This window comes from Lithobates pipiens, unplaced genomic scaffold (genome assembly GCF_037356315.1).
Source record: "Lithobates pipiens isolate NorthernLeopardFrog02 unplaced genomic scaffold, aLitPip1_a1.2 Scaffold_18, whole genome shotgun sequence".
Classification (NCBI taxonomy): Eukaryota; Metazoa; Chordata; class Amphibia; order Anura; family Ranidae; genus Lithobates; species Lithobates pipiens.
This window is the reverse complement of record NW_027507758.1, coordinates 12,698,904-12,716,004: the sequence shown is the minus strand read 5'-3', so window position 1 is coordinate 12,716,004 and position 17,101 is coordinate 12,698,904. Positions and strand designations below refer to the sequence as shown.

General features: G+C 46.6%; 1 protein-coding gene across 1 annotated transcript in view; it reads left to right on the top strand.

Annotated features, from left to right (window-relative positions):
* KIF6 (kinesin family member 6) overlaps nt 1-17,101 on the top strand; it is a 389,098-nt gene that overhangs the window by 59,863 nt on the left and 312,134 nt on the right. The window contains 1 exon segment of the mRNA XM_077485383.1: nt 6,740-6,869. Coding sequence (XP_077341509.1) covers nt 6,740-6,869 — 130 coding nt within the window.

Sequence of the window (17,101 nt, the reverse complement as noted above, 5' to 3'; positions counted from 1 at the left end):
TTCCCAAGTGTCTTGGGTAGGACGGAACTTTCAATACTGTGTCCAGATTTTTTTGGGTGCCTGCAGCCTGCGTGGCTACTTAGGTGTGCATGGTCCTTATATACTCAATCCTGAGGAGGCCTCAACCAGGGGTCAGAGGTTCCCCAGCCAAGAGTCAAGAGACGAGAGGTCTCAACCAGTGGTCAAAGGTGCCCCAGCCAAGAGTTCAGAGACAGGAGGTCTCAACCGGATGTCAGAGGTGCCCCCAGCTAAGAGTCAAGAGACGGGAGGTCTCAACCAGGTGTCAGAGGTGCCCCCAGCTAAGAGTCAAGAGACAGGAGGTCTCAACTAGGGGTCAGAGACGCACCAGCCAAGAGTCGAGAGACAGGAGCTCTCAACCAGCGGTCAGAGACACACCAGCCAAGAGTCGAGAGACAGGGGGTCTCAGCCAGGGGTCAGAGACGCACCAGCCAAGAGTCGAGAGACAGGAGGTCTCAACCAGGGGTCAGAGATGAACCAGCCAAGAGTCGAGAGACAGGAGGTCTCAACCAGGGGTCAGAGATGCACCAGCCAAGAGTCAAAAGACAGAAGGTCTCAACCAGGGGTCAGAGACGCACCAGCCAAGAGTTGAGAGACAGGAGGTCTCAACCAGGGGTCAGAGATGCACCAGCCAAGAGTCAAGAGACAGGAGGTCTCAACCAGGGGTCAGAGATGCACCAGCCAAGAGTCGAGAGATGGGAGGTCTCAACCAGGGGTCAGAGATGCACCAGCCAAGAGTCGAGAGACAGGAGGTCTCAACCAGGGGTCAGAGATGCACCAGCCAAGAGTCAAGAGACAGGAGGTCTCAACCAGGGGTCAGAGACGCACCAGCCAAGAGTCGAGAGACAGGAGGTCTCAACCAGGGGTCAGAGATGCACCAGCCAAGAGTCAAGACACAGGATGTCTCAACCAGGGGTCAGAGATGCACCAGCCAAGAGTCAAGAGACAGGAGGTCTCAACCAGGGGTCAGAGATGCACCAGCCAAGAGTCGAGAGACAGGAGGTCTCAACCAGGGGTCAGAGATGCACCAGCCAAGAGTCAAGACACAGGATGTCTCAACCAGGGGTCAGAGATGCACCAGCCAAGAGTCGAGAGACAGGAGGTCTCAACCAGGGGTCGGAGATGCACCAGCCAAGAGTCGAGAGACAGGAGGTCTCAACCAGGGTCAGAAATGCACCAGCCAAGAGTCGAGAGACAGGAGGTCTCAGCCAGGGGTCAGAGGGGCCCCAGCCAAGAGTCAAGAGACAGGGGGACTCAACCAGAGGTCAAAGGCGCACCAGTCAGGAGACAGGAAGTCTCGTCCCATAAGTTAGGTGGGCTGCTATCACGGTGTTAGCGGAACTCATATCCAGAGGCCAGGAGTGGGCTGTGTAGCAGGGTGCTGCAGCTAAAGGCTAAGATAGTGTACAGATTTTACTGGGTGCCTGCAGCCTGTGTGAGTACATAGGTGTGCAAGGTCATCATACTCAAGCCTGATGATAGCTCAGGGCTCCCACTTTGGAGACAACTCCCATATTGGAGATTGGTGGTCTAACCCAGGGGTGAGAAGAGCCCCAGCCAGGAGCCAAGAGACAGAAGGTCTCACCCTGGGGTCAGAGGTGCCCCAGCCAGGAGGCAGGAGGTCTTGTCCCAGGAGTCAGATGGGCTCCTATCAGGGTGTCAGGAGAACATGTGATATCAAAGTACGGTGCTACAAATAAATATATACCCCAGGTGTAAACTGAGGAATAAAAGAACATGCACAACAGCAATTGTGCTAGAATGCGGAAAGTGCTAATAACAAAAACACTGGAAGTGTTTAAATTGTATGAGATGTTCACTAACTATACATCCAGTGCAATCAATAATGGCATAAATCAAGTGGCACCAAGTACTCAAGTGACACCTTGAGAGCAAAGTGGTAAAATAAAAACACATACAACACATAATTTTGGTATTTAGTTTATATCAGTGAAAGATTAAATCAACTTTAACACATAGTGACACAATATAAAGCCCATCAATGGTGAATGTCATGATGTACTCCTCTTGGAATAGCCCATGGTGACATGAGTATCAGATGTTGATAGACCTCAAAAACATAAGTGGTATGATTCCAGTGTTCCCAAAACACCCAGGACTGTGCATCCACCACCCGGGGGAGGGGTAGGTACTCTTACCATAAGACGTGGACACACACTCCAGCGGCGGTGGGTCAAACATGCGTAGGTGGAAACTCAGATCTCAGGGCACGAACACACAATCTCAGCAATGTGGTGGACAGGTAAAACTGGAAACGGCAACATGACCACAATCTCCTGATCTGTGCAATATCTTTAAGGATTTCCTCCATCAGTGGAAAAATGATGATCATAAAAGAAAAAAGGAAGCTTCCCCATGGCGTAGATCAAACAACGTATGGATTTAATAATAAAAAAAGTACAAACATCGTTTAGGATGCATACAATGAAATGCTTTCGCAAAAGATTCATAAAACAGGTGCAATGTGTGGAGCTTAGCAGGCAATAACCCGACGCGTTTCATCCTATGGGACTTCAACTGAGGTATAAGCCTATGGAGAACCCCTATCCAGAGGCCAGGAGTGGGCCATGCACCAAGGCACTGCCACTAAAGGCTAAGATAGCCAAGTGAACCAGAGGAGCTGGGCAACACAATCAGAGGGACTGGTAAGAAGAGCATCAGTGCTGCTGACAAGGGAGCCAAGTGGCTTGCCATAGCAGGTAGGGATCAAGCAGAAGTGTAGTCCGTAAACAAGCCAAAGGTTGCCAACAAGTGGTGGCAGGTTGGGATCAAGCAGGAACTTAGTCCAGGAACAAACCAAAGGTTGGCAACGAGTGGTAGTGGAGATAAGGACTACAGCAGTAGTGACATCAATGAGATGTTGGCTGGAGAGAGCATAATAATCTGGCAAACAGGAAGTGCAAAGGCATGGCAAAGTTCAAGGCAAGGTTGTCCAAGGATTTGTCCAGGGAGCTGTCCAGCATCTCAGCAAGAAGAGATACTGCCAGACACAACAGAGGTTGCAGGTTCGGATATGGGTCCTGACACTAGCAGTGCAGGTGACCACAGTGATACATGCACTACTGAAGCCACGGGTCTCGTTTACACAGCTGGCTTTACCATCGCAAACTGCCAAGTCCCAAGTAAAGCACATTTTGACCATATAATGCATATATGAGGGGCAGGAAAGGTGGTCTTTAATGCCCAGCTGCCACCAGGGTTGCTTTTCGAAATTATGGCGCCAAATACAACCTACCTAACAGCCTCATAACCGATAACCTGACAGGCTGGTTATCGGTCAACTTCAGTACAACCAGCCTGCCTATAGATGGGTCGATATTCATCCGGTTCCTGCTGAAACGGCCATATTTCGATACCTGTATGGCCAGCTTAAGAGTCTTTATACCATTCTGGATTGTTTTGTGTAATTTCCATGCTTTTTGTATTCTGGAAACAATCAGTACGGTCAGCGTTCGCCCATGTAGTGTTTATCGTCTGCGCTCTCGATAACAGCTGTGTCTGTGGAAGCCTCAAACCCCAGCGCTCAGCCGAACGTATATTTATGAGATAAAGCAACACCAACCACCTGCTGTAAATACATCCATCTGCCTCCAGGCGAGATACAGAGCCGGCAGTTTTTTTTTTTTTTTTCAGATTGCTCCTTCGATCGATTCCCACCGTACGAACATAAAAATAGAGGAAATTACTAGCTGCCATCTCACTTGGCCGAATCATTGTTTATGTAGAAACCTGATATCTATCTGGAAGAGCCGGGCTACAGAACAGATGTAATGACCACAGATATTTTCAGCACTCGAACGCATGATATGTGAGGACAGAAGGAAGCCTGCGCCAGCAATAATAATGTCCGCAGGGGTTCACCGATTTGTACTGCTGGGAAGTGGTGGTAGCCGTTTTTATTGTGCAGTTACATTGTGGTTAATGGGAAACTGTAGCCAGGCTGCGGGCATTCAAGTAGTTACACATAAAGTATGTAAAGTAGATATAAACCCTAAATAGATATTTTGTTTTGTTTTTTTACATTTTGATCCTTTTTTCCTCCTTTTTATTACATCTCAGTACCAGGGACGTATGGTGAGGTGAGTGGCTGGTGAGGCACTGGCTAGTGTCAGAGCCCGGATACACACAGGTTACATACACCACCATCGTTAGAGCGAGAGCAATAATTCTAGCACTAGACCTCCTCTGTAACTCTAAACTGGTAACGTGCAGCATTTTTATTGGACAGCTTGTTCCAATGGTGCTTTACCATTGGTCCAAGGCTCCAAGCTGTCCATTGAGCTCAGTGCCTCTGACAAGAAGTGAGGAAGAGGCACTGTGAGCTCATCCTCTCAGTCTGCTGAAAACAGAGTGTGCCGGCTTGTATTAAAACTGGCATGTGGCTCCTGTCAGGCTGTGCAAGATGCCCCGTATCTCCGAAACTATAGGTGGCAGGAGCCCCAAATTTTGACCAGTGGTGGGGTATGACTTCAGCTCCAAGCTTGAGTATTTTTTTTTTTTATGTTCATGGCAGGTGAGGCTCTGCTGGCAGATGTGATCCAGCAGCTCCGCTTGCCCTACTCCTACTTGCAGTGATCCAGCTCGCTCAGCTTCCCCTGCTCCTCCTCCTAGCAGTGATCCAGCAGCTCTGCTTCCCCCTACTCCTACTTGCAGTGATCCAACTCAGCTTCCCCTGTTCCTCCTGTTGCCTATCTGAAAAAATTTCAAGAACACAATCTAAGGTCCCTAACATTTATACATACACATAGTGGGGCCAATTTAGACAAGATCCAATTAACCTGCCAGCATTTCTTTGGAGTGTGGGAGGAAGCCCGAGTAATAGGAGGAACATGCAGTTAGTGCCTTGGTTGGGTTTTGAACCGACAGCCTTCCTCTCTATCTGAGCCAAGACAGCATGCAATTAAAGAGGAAGTAAAGGCAAATTTTTTTTTAAAAGCACACCCTGTAAGGCAAAGGCATAATGAGCTAGTATGCATAGCATACTAGCTCATTATGAATAACTTACCTGAGAACAAAGCCCCCGAAGCGGTCCTCCGCTGCCATGTATCCCGGAGGGACTTCCGGTTCTCGCTGCTCCGGCGCTGTGATTCGCCGGAGCCGCGATGACGTCACTCCCGCGCATGCGCACGGGAGCCGACACTCGCGGCATTTCGCCACGATCTGCGGCCTGCCCCAATGCGCCTGCGCGCCGCTGTCTACAGCGCATGCGCCGTAGACAGCGGTGGCTGTCTTCGGGTAAATATCTCCTAAACCGTATAGGTTTAGGAGATATTTCTTGGACCTACAGGTAAGCCTTAATCTAGGCTTACCTGTAGGTCAAAGTTGGTTGTAAGGGTTTACAACCACTTTAAGGGTGGAAATGTAGATATATTAATTTAAACCGACATATAGTTTTTTTTTTTAATAAATTCTTTTTATTTATTTTCAAAAGTAGAAAACGAGTACAGTACAGAGCCTCTGGGCATTCCCTGCGTCAAGCAAAAACAAATAAAAACGAACAAACTTCTAGTGACTGCTTTGAGCTTCAACAAAATGGCGACCCCCAGCCTCAAAGAAGCAGGAGCAATGCTGGAGGAAATTTACAACACTATTTTTGGTAGCATGATTATTAATGTGAAATGTATGTTCTTTTGTTAAAGAACATTAGTTGTTATCAAACTGTTATGGGTAATTTCCGCTTTAATAACCGTCAGCCTTCAGGTATGCTTGTCCGCAGTTGATGGTTGCAGCCTCTAGTGTGGGAGAGTAGCCAGCCCAGTGTCCAAACGTTGTTACACCACCACCATTTCCACATCGTCGGGTGGAAACAGACACAGCTCTCTGGATCCCCCTACCTGTCCTTTGCTCTGGGACTGTGTTGACCTCAGATGCTGTATTTGGGAAGGTACTGACTGAGACAAGGCTGTTCAATTATAAATATAAAGAATATGTGACCCAGAGTGTGCACCTCATCAACAGCAGTTCCCGTATTCTGTCCTGGCAAATCCTCTTTAATAAAGGTCCTCATCAAAGTGATATGTTATGGCTGGTATGCTTGCTTAGATCTCTTGAAGGTCCCAGTGGTGAGATGCCTTTGCCATGGTTTCCCAGTTCGAGGCTCTGGCCAAAACTTGGTGTTGTGTCTTCCTTCTTGTGTGCACCCCTTGTTTTCCAAAACCACTTATTTTTTTACATGTGGTTACTGCTGGCGGCAACAGCCACAAACCCTAATTATTGTGTTCTGCCAGACGGGAAGGCTCCCGGAGACATAATACAATAGTGCTGTGTGAGGGATTCCCCCATAGGGGAATCAAGCTATTTTCTTTCCTTCTGCATACTCTATGGCCTACTTTACAAGAATAGTGCCTTTTTATCCCTGATATTCTCTCCCTTCTCCTTCAGCAGTCTTAGGAATTTCAGCACTGTAAAGCTTCTGTCAGCCTTCCTCTCTATCTGAGCCAAGACATACAATCAAGGCTGCAAATGTACATGGTTGCAGAAAAGAAAATTGAATCAACTATGGCTTACCTAAACTTAAACCTGCCACCCCAGCCCCTCTCCTAACTCCTATTCTAACTCCCCTTTAGAAGGAATATGCGTATACTTACCTATTCTCAGGTCGCTCCAGTCCAGTCACCTAATCCAAAACCCTTAGCCTCCTCTTGGAAATTTGTCAATTTTGTTTTCTATTCCTTGACATCCAATGTTCTTCTCTGTCTAGAAAAGTGACCATCATGGAGGATCCTGACCAGAACATCCATCTGAAGAACTTGTCACTTCACCAGGCCAATACCGAGGAGGAGGCCCTCAATCTGCTCTTCTTGGGGGACACAAATCGCATGATAGCTGAGGTGAGCTGCTCAGATGCCTGACTCAAAAATACAGGTCATCTTCTACCTAACAGATAAAGAAGATAGAGGGGGAGACTTCATGAAATGTGGTCATTTTGCAAGGCATGCAAAACGTGTGACGTGCAGCTTCCGCGATGATGACTGAGACATGAGGCTTGATTGGTTTCTGACTTCAGCCATCTTGATTGGCCTGCTCACACGCACAGGAGTTAAAGTGGAATTCCAGTCTTGATCTAAATTAAGGCGGACACAGATCGAGGAATCTTGGCCGGTGCAGCAGGGACAGGCCGATATTCAATCCATCTATGGGCAGACTGGTTGTACCCAAGTTGATCCATCTATTTTCTTGGGTACAACGTGCCTATCTTATTTTTTTACATGTGGTTACTGCTGGCGGCAATAGCCACAAACCCTAATTATTGTGTTCTGCCAGACGGGAAGGCTCCCGGCGACATAACACAATAGCGCTGTGTGAGGGATTCCCCCATAGGGGAATCAAGCTATTTTCTTTCCTTCTGCATAATCTATGGCCTACCTTACAAGAATAGTGCCTTTTATCCCTGGTATTCTCTCCCTTCTCCTTCAGCAGTCTTAGGAATTTCAGCACTGTAAAGCTTCTGTCAGCCTTCCTTTCTATCTGAGCCAAGACATAAAATCAAGGCTGCAAATGTACATGGTTGCAGAAAAGAAAATTGAATCAACTATGGCTTACCTAAACTTAAACCTGCCGCCCCAGCCCCCTCCTAACTCCTATTTTAACTCCCCTGTAGAAGGAAGATGCGTATACTTGCCTATTCTCAGGTCGCTCCAGTCCAGTCACCTGATCGCCCCCCCCCCCCCCATGGCCAGCTTCAGGGGAGAGGAGCAACAGCTGACAACATAGTAAGTTTATGTTGTGGGAGTCACCACCCAGGCACTCCATCCGTTGTCGCTGCTCTCTCCTTTCCCCTGAAGCCGGCTGCTGGGAGCCGATCACGTGACCAGAACACCCTGAGAATAGGTAAGTACAAGCACTTTCCTTTTATAGGTTAATTAGAATAGGAGTTAGGAGGGGGGGGGGGGGCAGTTTTAAGCTTAGAGCTAGTCTGGAATTGCACTTTAATTCATCCCAACACCAAGGCATGCCGAGAATGTATGCTGAGAGGTGCATGTGTGGCTCCGTGTACATTCAGGAAAAATTGTGCTATATGCCTGATTTGGCCATATTTGTCTCGAAACTACCTCAAGGCTTGTTTTTCTTTACTTAATTACATTGGCTGGCCACATATATTACGATCCTCATGTTGTTAGTATTGAAAACGAGATTTGTTGTTTATCCATCATGACCGCTCAGTGATAATGAGGCTTGGTTCCATCATATGGGTGGATGAGATCATCACTTGGATTCTGCTTATTTATGGCTGCCGACTGATAACGAGGCTTGGCCCTTCAATTTATAGCGATGGTTCAGCACGTCGCCCGTGCCCCGGAAGACGTCGCATATGACGAAACATGTCGGGCGGAGCTACACACTGACGCCATCGCGTCCTACCCAATCCCAGAAGTGCGGGTGCTATTTCCTATTAGTTTGCCGGCAAACGTATTATAGAAGGCACATGTTGTTTTAACGTTCTGGAGTTCTCTTTCCATTTATAAATTTCTGTATGGTCAGGGCTAAAGGGGATATCTTAACGAGAGCCTGCTACTATTGGACAGATTTCTGTTTGCACCTGCGGGTTCCATTGGCCAATAGAGGATTATATCACTCATCTTACACTGCTGATGTGTACCCACAAACGTGGTTCACCATTGTAGAGATAGATGGTCCATTACATCTGGTAAGCGTACCCTATATTTAACCGGTTCCCGACCGGCGCACACCGATGTACGTCAGCAGAATGGCACGGCTGCGAAAATGGGCATACCTGTACATCCCTTTTTGAAATTACCGCTGTGCCCCAGCACGCGCGCACCAGCCGGGAGCTCCGTGAGTCGGATCGCGGGTCCCACAGACTCGATGTCCGCGGGGATACCCGCGATCGTCTCACAGAGAGGAAGAACGGGGAGATGCCGATGTAAACAAGCATCTCCCCCTTCTGCCTAGCGACAGTGTCACTGATCTCTGCTCCCTGTGATCGCTGGGAGCAGAGATCAGTGATATTTCACAGCTAGCCCACCCCCCCTACAGTTAGAACACATACCTAGGACACACTCAACCGCTACAGCGCCACCTAGTGTCGACCCCTTCACTGCCAGTCACATTTACACAGTAATCAATGCAATTTTAATCGCACTGATCGCTGTATAAATGTGAATGGTCCCAAAATCGCGCCAAAAGTGTCGGATGTGTCCGCCATAATGTCGCAGTCACGATAAAAATCACTGATCGCCGCCATTACTAGTAAAAAAAAAAAAAAAAACTAAAAATGCCATAAAACTATCGCCTATTTTGTAGAAGCTATAACTTTTGCGCAAATCAATCAATAAACACTTATTGCGATATTTTTGGTAAAAAAAAAAAAAAAAATGTAGAAGAATACGTATCGGCCTAAACTGAGGAAAAAAAATGTTTTTTTTTATATACCGTATTTTTGGGTATTTATTATAGCAAAAAGCAAAAAATATTGCTTTTTTTTTGTTCAAAATTGCTGCTCTTTTTTTTTTGTTTATAGTGTAAAAAATAAAAACCATAGAGGTGATCGAATAGTGGGGGAAAAAAATTTTTTTTCGGGAGCCACGTCGCACGACCGCGCAATTGTCAGTTAAAGTGACGCAGTGCCGAATTGCAAAAAAGTGCTCTGGTCTTTGGTCAAAGTGGGGTGCCCCCTAAAAAAAATAATAAAAAAAAATTTAAAGTCAGCAGCTACAAATACTGCAGCTGCTGACTTTTAATAATCAGACACTTACCTGCCCCAGGGTCCATCGATGCGGGGGAACGAAGCCCCCCCTCTCGTTCCCGCTCCGCTCGCGGCGCAGTCATTCGTACTGTGGGCACCCGGCTGTGGCTTCACAGCCGGGCTCCCACTGCGCATGCGCGAGCTGCGCAGGGGGCGCCGTGATACGCCGCACAGTCATCTGGGACACTTGACAGGTCCCAGATGACTGTGCGGCGCGAGGGGAAGTGACGTCACCAGCCCGGGCAAGGAAGAAGGCAGACTACGAGGGACCCCCTAGCAACAGGCATTTAGAGGTGAGTAAAAAAAAATATTTTTATTTTCCAATTATTATTATTATTTTATTTATTTTTTTTAAGAGTTTTAATCACTTTTTTTTTTTTTGGGTGGCAACACCACTTTTAAGTGGTTAAGGTGATGGGTATCACAGGAGATGATTTGACCTCTGGTGGTGGAAATCCCTGGATGCTTCACCTCCGTCTGGACTATTCACGATTTATGGGATACTTCCATGCATACACGTGTTTTTATGCAGTTTTTTTAATTTAAATCCTCCACTTTTTGTTTTGGCTCTACAATAAAAGCTTATCTGCTTTATCAGTTTTATTTTTACGACTTTAGTTTTGCTTTCTCATTCCTGCTATCCTGTACTGCCAGAGCAGAAGTAGGTAAGAATCTGCTACAGATGTTTACCGAAACCCTCGCAAAATAATATAAAACGCGGGAGAGGTCTGTTTTTTAAGAAAAGTGAAGTTTGACTTGAAATCTATTATACAATCTTGAGTCCTCTGTTAACATTCAACATCTATGTAACTTTATTGATATAGACAGGCAGACACAGGATCTACGCTTGGGACCGCCTCCCAGATGGGGATTCTGTGTCTGCCTGTCCAGGTCAATAAAGTTACATTGATGTTGAATATTAACGGCATGCAGCCAGCTTTTTCTTTCTGGATTCTTTGGTACTTTGGGGCACAGGCGGGGCTAGAGATGGTCATGATAGAAAAATGTGTTTGGTTTCGGATTCGGTTCGTTAAGTTAATCATTTTCATTTCCTAATATTCGTTATGTTAGAATGATTTGTTTTTGGAATTACAGTGCCTTACAAAAGTATTCACACCCCTTGGCATTTTTCGTGTTTTGTTGCCCCACATCCTGGAATTAACCCGGATTGTTTGAGGATTTGCATCATTTCATTTACAGAACACGCCCACAACTTTGGAGATTTTTTTTATTTTTTATTGTGAAGCAAACGACAAATAGGACAAAATAACAGAAAAAGCCAATGTGCATAACTATTCACCCCCCTAAAGTCAATACTTTGTAGAGCCGCCTTTTGTGGCTATCACAGCTCCAAGTCACTTTGGATAAGTCTCTGAGTCTTGCCACATCTCACCACTGGGATTTTTGCCCATTCCTCCTCCTTGCAAAAACTGCTCCAGCTCCTTCAAGTTGGATGGTTTGCACCTTGTGAACAGCAATCTTTACGTCTGACCACAGATTTTCTATTGGATTGAGGTCTGGGCTTTGACTAGGCCATTCCAACACATTTACATATTTCCCGTTAAACCACTTGAGTGTTGCTTTAGCTGTGTGTTTGGGGTCATTGTCCTGCTGGAAGGTGAACCTCCGTCCTAGCCTCAAATCACACACAGAGGGGTACAGGTTTTGCTCAGGAATACCCCTGTATTTAGCACCATCCATCTTTCCCTCAACTCTGACCAGTTTCCCAGTCCCGACTGCTGAAAAACATCCTCACAGCACGATGCTGCCACCACCATGTTTCACAGTGGGGATGGTGTTCTTTGGGTGATGTGATGTGTTGGGTTTGCACCAGACATAGCGTTTTCTTTGATGGCCAAAAAGTTCAATTTTAGTCTCATAAGACCAGATCACCTTCCTCCATACATCAGAGCAGATCACCTTCCTCCATACATCAGAGCAGATCACCTTCCTCCATACATCAGAGCAGATCACCTTCCTCCATACATCAGACCAGATCACCTTCCTCCATACATCAGACCAGATCACCTTCCTCCATACATCAGAGCAGAGCACCTTCCTCCATACATCAGACAATATCACCTTCCTCCATACATCAGAGCAGATCACCTTCCTCCATACATCAGACCAGATCACCTTCCTCCATACATCAGAGCAGAGCACCTTCCTCCATACATCAGAGCAGATCACCTTCCTCCATACATCAGACCAGATCACCTTCCTCCATACATCAGAGCAGATCACCTTCCTCCATACATCAGACCAGATCACCTTCCTCCATACATCAGAGCAGATCACCTTCCTCCATACATCAGAGCAGATCACCTTCCTCCATACATCAGACCAGATCACCTTCCTCCATACATCAGAGCAGAGCACCTTCCTCCATACATCAGACCATATCACCTTCCTCCATACATCAGACCAGATCACCTTCCTCCATACATCAGAGCAGATCACCTTCCTCCATACATCAGACCATATCACCTTCCTCCATACATCTGAGAAGATCACCTTCTTCCATACATCAGACCAGATCACCTTCCTCCATACATCAGAGCAGATCACCTTCCTCCATACATCAAACCAGAGCACCTTCCTCCATACATCAGAGCAGATCACCTTCCTCCATACATCAGAGCAGATCACCTTCCTCCATACATCAGAGCAGATCACCTTCCTCCATACATCAGAGCAGATCACCTTCCTCCATACATCAGAGCAGATCACCTTCCTCCATACATCAGACCAGATCACCTTCCTCCATACATCAGACCAGATCACCTTTCTCCATACATCAGACCATATCACCTTCCTCCATACATCAGAGCAGATCACCTTCCTCCATACATCAGAGCAGATCACCTTCCTCCGTACATCAGAGCAGATCACCTTCCTCCATACATCAGACCAGATCACCTTCCTCCATACATCAGAGCAGATCACCTTCCTCCATACATCAGACCAGATCACCTTCCTCCATACATCAGACCAGATCACCTTCCTCCGTACATCAGACCAGATCACCTTCCTCCATACATCAGACCAGAGCACCTTCCTCCATACATCAGAGCAGATCACCTTCCTCCATACATCAGACCAGATCACCTTCCTCCATACATCAGACCAGATCCCCTTCCTCCATACATCAGACCAGATCACCTTCCTCCATACATCAGAGCAGAGCACCTTCCCCCATACATTTTGGGAGTCTCCCACATGCCTTTTCCCAAACTCAAAACGTGCCATTTTGTTTTTTGCTGAAAGTAATGTCTTTCTTCTGGCCCCTCGCCATAAAGCCCAACTCTATGGAGCGTACGGCTTATTGTCGTCCTATGTACAGATACTCCAGTCTCTGCTGTGGAACTCTGCAGCTCCTCCAGGGTTACCTTAGGCCTCTGTGCTCCTCTCTGATTAATGCCCTCCTTGCCCGGTCCATGAGTTTTGGTGTGCGCCCGTCTCTTGGCAGGTTTGCTGTTGTGCCATGTGCTTTCCATTTGGTTATGATAGATTTGATGGGGCTCCTAGGGATCATCAAAGATTTGGATATTTTTTTTATAACCCAACCCTGACTTGTATTTCTCCACAACATTGTCCCTTACTTGTCTGGAGAGTTCCTTGGTCTTCATGGCAGTGTTTGGTTAGTGGTGCCTCTTGATTAGGTGTTCCAGCCTCTGGGGCCTTTCAAAAAGGTGTGTCTATGTAATGACAGGTCATGTGACACTTAGATTGCACACAGGTGGACAACCTATGTGTGTGATTATATGTCAGTATTACATTGTATATCCCTGTATGTTGCGGTCCTTCAGGTGCTTTTCTAATAGTTTCTTGAAACTATCGATTTTCTCCCCCGCTGAGACCACCGCCTGTGGAAGGGAATTCCACATCCTTGCCGCTCTTACAGTAAAGAACCCTCTACATAGTTTAAGGTTAAACCTCTTTTCTTCTAATTTTAATGAGTGGCCACGTGTCTTATTAAACTCCCTTCCGTGAAAAAGTTTTCTCCCTATTGTGGGGTCACCAGTACAGTATTTATAAATTGAAATCATATTCCCTCTCAAGCGTCTCTTCTCCAGAGAGAATAAGTTCAGAGCTCACAACCTTTCCTCATAACTAATATCCTCCAGACACTTTATTAGCTTTGTTGCCCTTCTTTGTAGTCGCTCCATTTCCAGCACATCCTTCCTGAGGACTGGTGCCCAGAACTGGACAGTATACTCCAGGTGCAGCTGGACCAGAGTCTTGTAGAGCGGGAGAATTATCGTTTTATCTCTGCATAATGCATTATTTTAAATTTTTCTACATTGAACCTCATTTGCCATGTAGTTGCCCCTCCCCCCCATTCATTTGTTCTGATCTTCTTGCAAGGTTTCCACATCCCGTGGAGAAGTTATTGCCCTGCTTAGCTCAGTATCGTCCACAAATAAAGAGATTAAACTGTTTCCCCCATCCTCCAGGTCGTTTATGAACAAATTAAATAGGATTGGTCCCAGCACAGAACCCTGGGGGACCCCACTACCCACCCCTGACCATTCCGAGCACTCCCCATATATCACCACTCTCTGAACTCGGCCTTGCAGCCAGTTTTTAATCCATGTACTCACCCCTATGGTCCATGCCAACGGACCTTATTTTGTACAGTAAACGTTTATGGGGAACTGTGTCAAATTAGGAACAATGGTCTGGCAATAACTTGACTGAGTTCCCCAAGTACCCTCGGGTGCAAGCCATCTGGTCCCGGTGATTTATTAATGTTATGTTTCCCAAGTCTAATTTTAATTCTGTCCTCTGTTAACCATGGAGGTGCTTCCTGTGAAGTGTCCTGAGGATAAACACTGCAGTTTTGGTTACTGAAGCCCCCCGTTTACCTTGTGAAGACTGAGGAGAAGAATAAATTCAATACCTTCACCATCTCCCCATCCTTTGTAACCAGATGTCCTTCCTCATCCTTTGTGGGGCCAATATGGTCTGTCCTCCTTTTTTACTGTTTACATACTTAAATCATTTCTTGGGATTTTTTTTTGCTCTCCTCCGCTATGTGTCTTTCATGTTCTATCTTAGCCCTCCTTATTGCACCCTTACATTTCTTGTTGCAGTCTTTATACAGTCTGAATGCTGATGATGATCCCTCAACCCTGTATTTTTTGAAGGCCTTCTCCTTTGCTTTTATATGCATTTTTACATTGGAGTTAAGCCATCCACGCTTTTAAATGTATTACCCAATGGGATGCATTGGCTAATGCCCTTATTTAATATACTCTTAAAGCAAACCCATCTCTCCTCCGTGTTCTTTGTTCCTAAAATGTTATCCCAGATTTATGCCTTCTAGCAAGGTTTGTAGTTTAGGGAAGTTGGCTCTTTTGAAATTCTATGTCTTTGTATTCCCCTTATGTTTCCTATTTGTGTGATTTATACTGAAGCCAATTGACCTGTGATCGCTGTTACCTAAATTGCCCAGTATTTCCACATCCGTGATCAGGTCTGTATTGTTGGGAATCAGTAGATCCAGTAAAGCTTTATTTCTAGTTGGTGCTTCTACCATCTGAACCATGAAATTGTCCTGCAAGACATTTGGGAACTGGCGAGCCTTAGAAGAATGCATGGTTCCCTCTGTCCCAGCCTAGGTCTGGATAGTTAAAATCCCCCATTATGATGACGCTTCCCATCCTTGCTTCTAATCCAAATTGTGATAGGAGATCTGTCTACCCTTCCCCCCTCATAAGGGGCCTATAGCATACTCCCAGTAACCTTAATGTGCTTATTCTTGAGCCACTCCTTTTGTTGCCTTGGGGGTATGTTTTGGGTCATCATCATGCGGGAAGACCCATCTCCGACCCATCTTCAGTGCTCTGGGTAAGGGAAGAAGGTTCTCATCCAAGATTTTACAATACACGGCCCCCGTCCTTTGGCCCCTCAATGTGGCAAAGTCGACCTGTACCTTTAGCAGAGAAACCGTCCCAAAACATCAGGTTTCCACCTCCGTGCTTGACTGTAGGGATGGTGTTCTTAGGGTCATAGTCAGCATTTTTCTTCCTCCAAACATGGCCAATCCCCCTCATCAAGAAGGCAAATGTACAGTCATGCCAATGAACTTCTAAATGATTTAGGCCACTTTCACACCGAGGCGGTTTTCAGGCGCTACAGCGCTAAAAGTAGTGCCTGTGTAGCGCCTGAAAAAACCGTCCCCTTTCACTCCAGTGGGAAAGCCGGAGGTGAAAAAAAGTCCTGCTAGCCGCATCTTTGGAGCGGTGAAGGAGCGGTGTATTCACCGATCCTAAACCGCTCCTACCCATTGAAATCAATAGGGCAGCGCGGCTATACCGCCGGCAAAGCGCCGCTGCAGCGGCACTTTGCGGGCGGCTTTAACCCTTTTTGGCCACTAGCAGGGGGTTAAAACTGCCCTGCTAGCAGCCGCATACTGCCGCTAAAACAACCGTAAAGCGCCTGTAAAAATAGTGACGCTTTACCGCTGACGCCGCTCCCGCCCCAGTGTGAAAGGGGGCCTTAGAGAAGGATTCGGAGAAAGTGCTGTGGTCAGATGAGACCAAAATTGAGCTCTTTGTCATTAACTCGACTCGCCGTGTTTGGAGGAAGAAAAATGCCGACTATGACCCTAAGAACACCATCCCTACAGTCGAGCACGGAGGTGGAAACATGATGATGCGGGGCTGTGTCTCTGCTAAAGGTACAGACCGACTTTGTCACGTTGGGGGGCCAATAGACGGGGCCATGTATTGCAAAATTTGAGAACCACCTTCCCTCAGCCAGGGCACTGAAGACGGGTCGTGAATGGGTCTTCCAGCATGACAACGACCCAAAACATACCGCTGAGGCAACAAAGGACTGGCTCAAGAAGAAGCACATTTTAGGTCATGGAGTGGCCTAGCCAGTCTCCAGACCTTAATCCTATAGGAAATTTATGGGTGGCGCTGAAACTTGAGTTGCCAAGAAACCTCAAACTATAACTAAAGGCAAAACTTATTATTATTTTTTTGTTTAGTTTTGGATAGAGTGGAGAGGGATTAGAACACCTATTAGGTTTGGAGAGATAGATTCTCCTTCTCTATTTGTCCTGTTTACCCCAGAAAAGTGTTAGAGGAAAGTTATTCCAATGGGGACATTCGTTTTGGTGACGAGGGGGTCCCCAAGAAATTCCCTTAACCACGTCTGAACCGCTGCACGCCGATATATGTCCTCCGATAATGGTGGTCTCTGCGACGGATTCACTGCGAGATCACTTTTATCTGCGACGGGAGAGGCCCCCCTCCCCCCCTCCTGCCGGTCTCCGGTTCTCTCCGCCGCTTAACGTAGGCGATCGGATCCTTCTTCCTGCTAGGCATGGAGATGAGTGAGGGG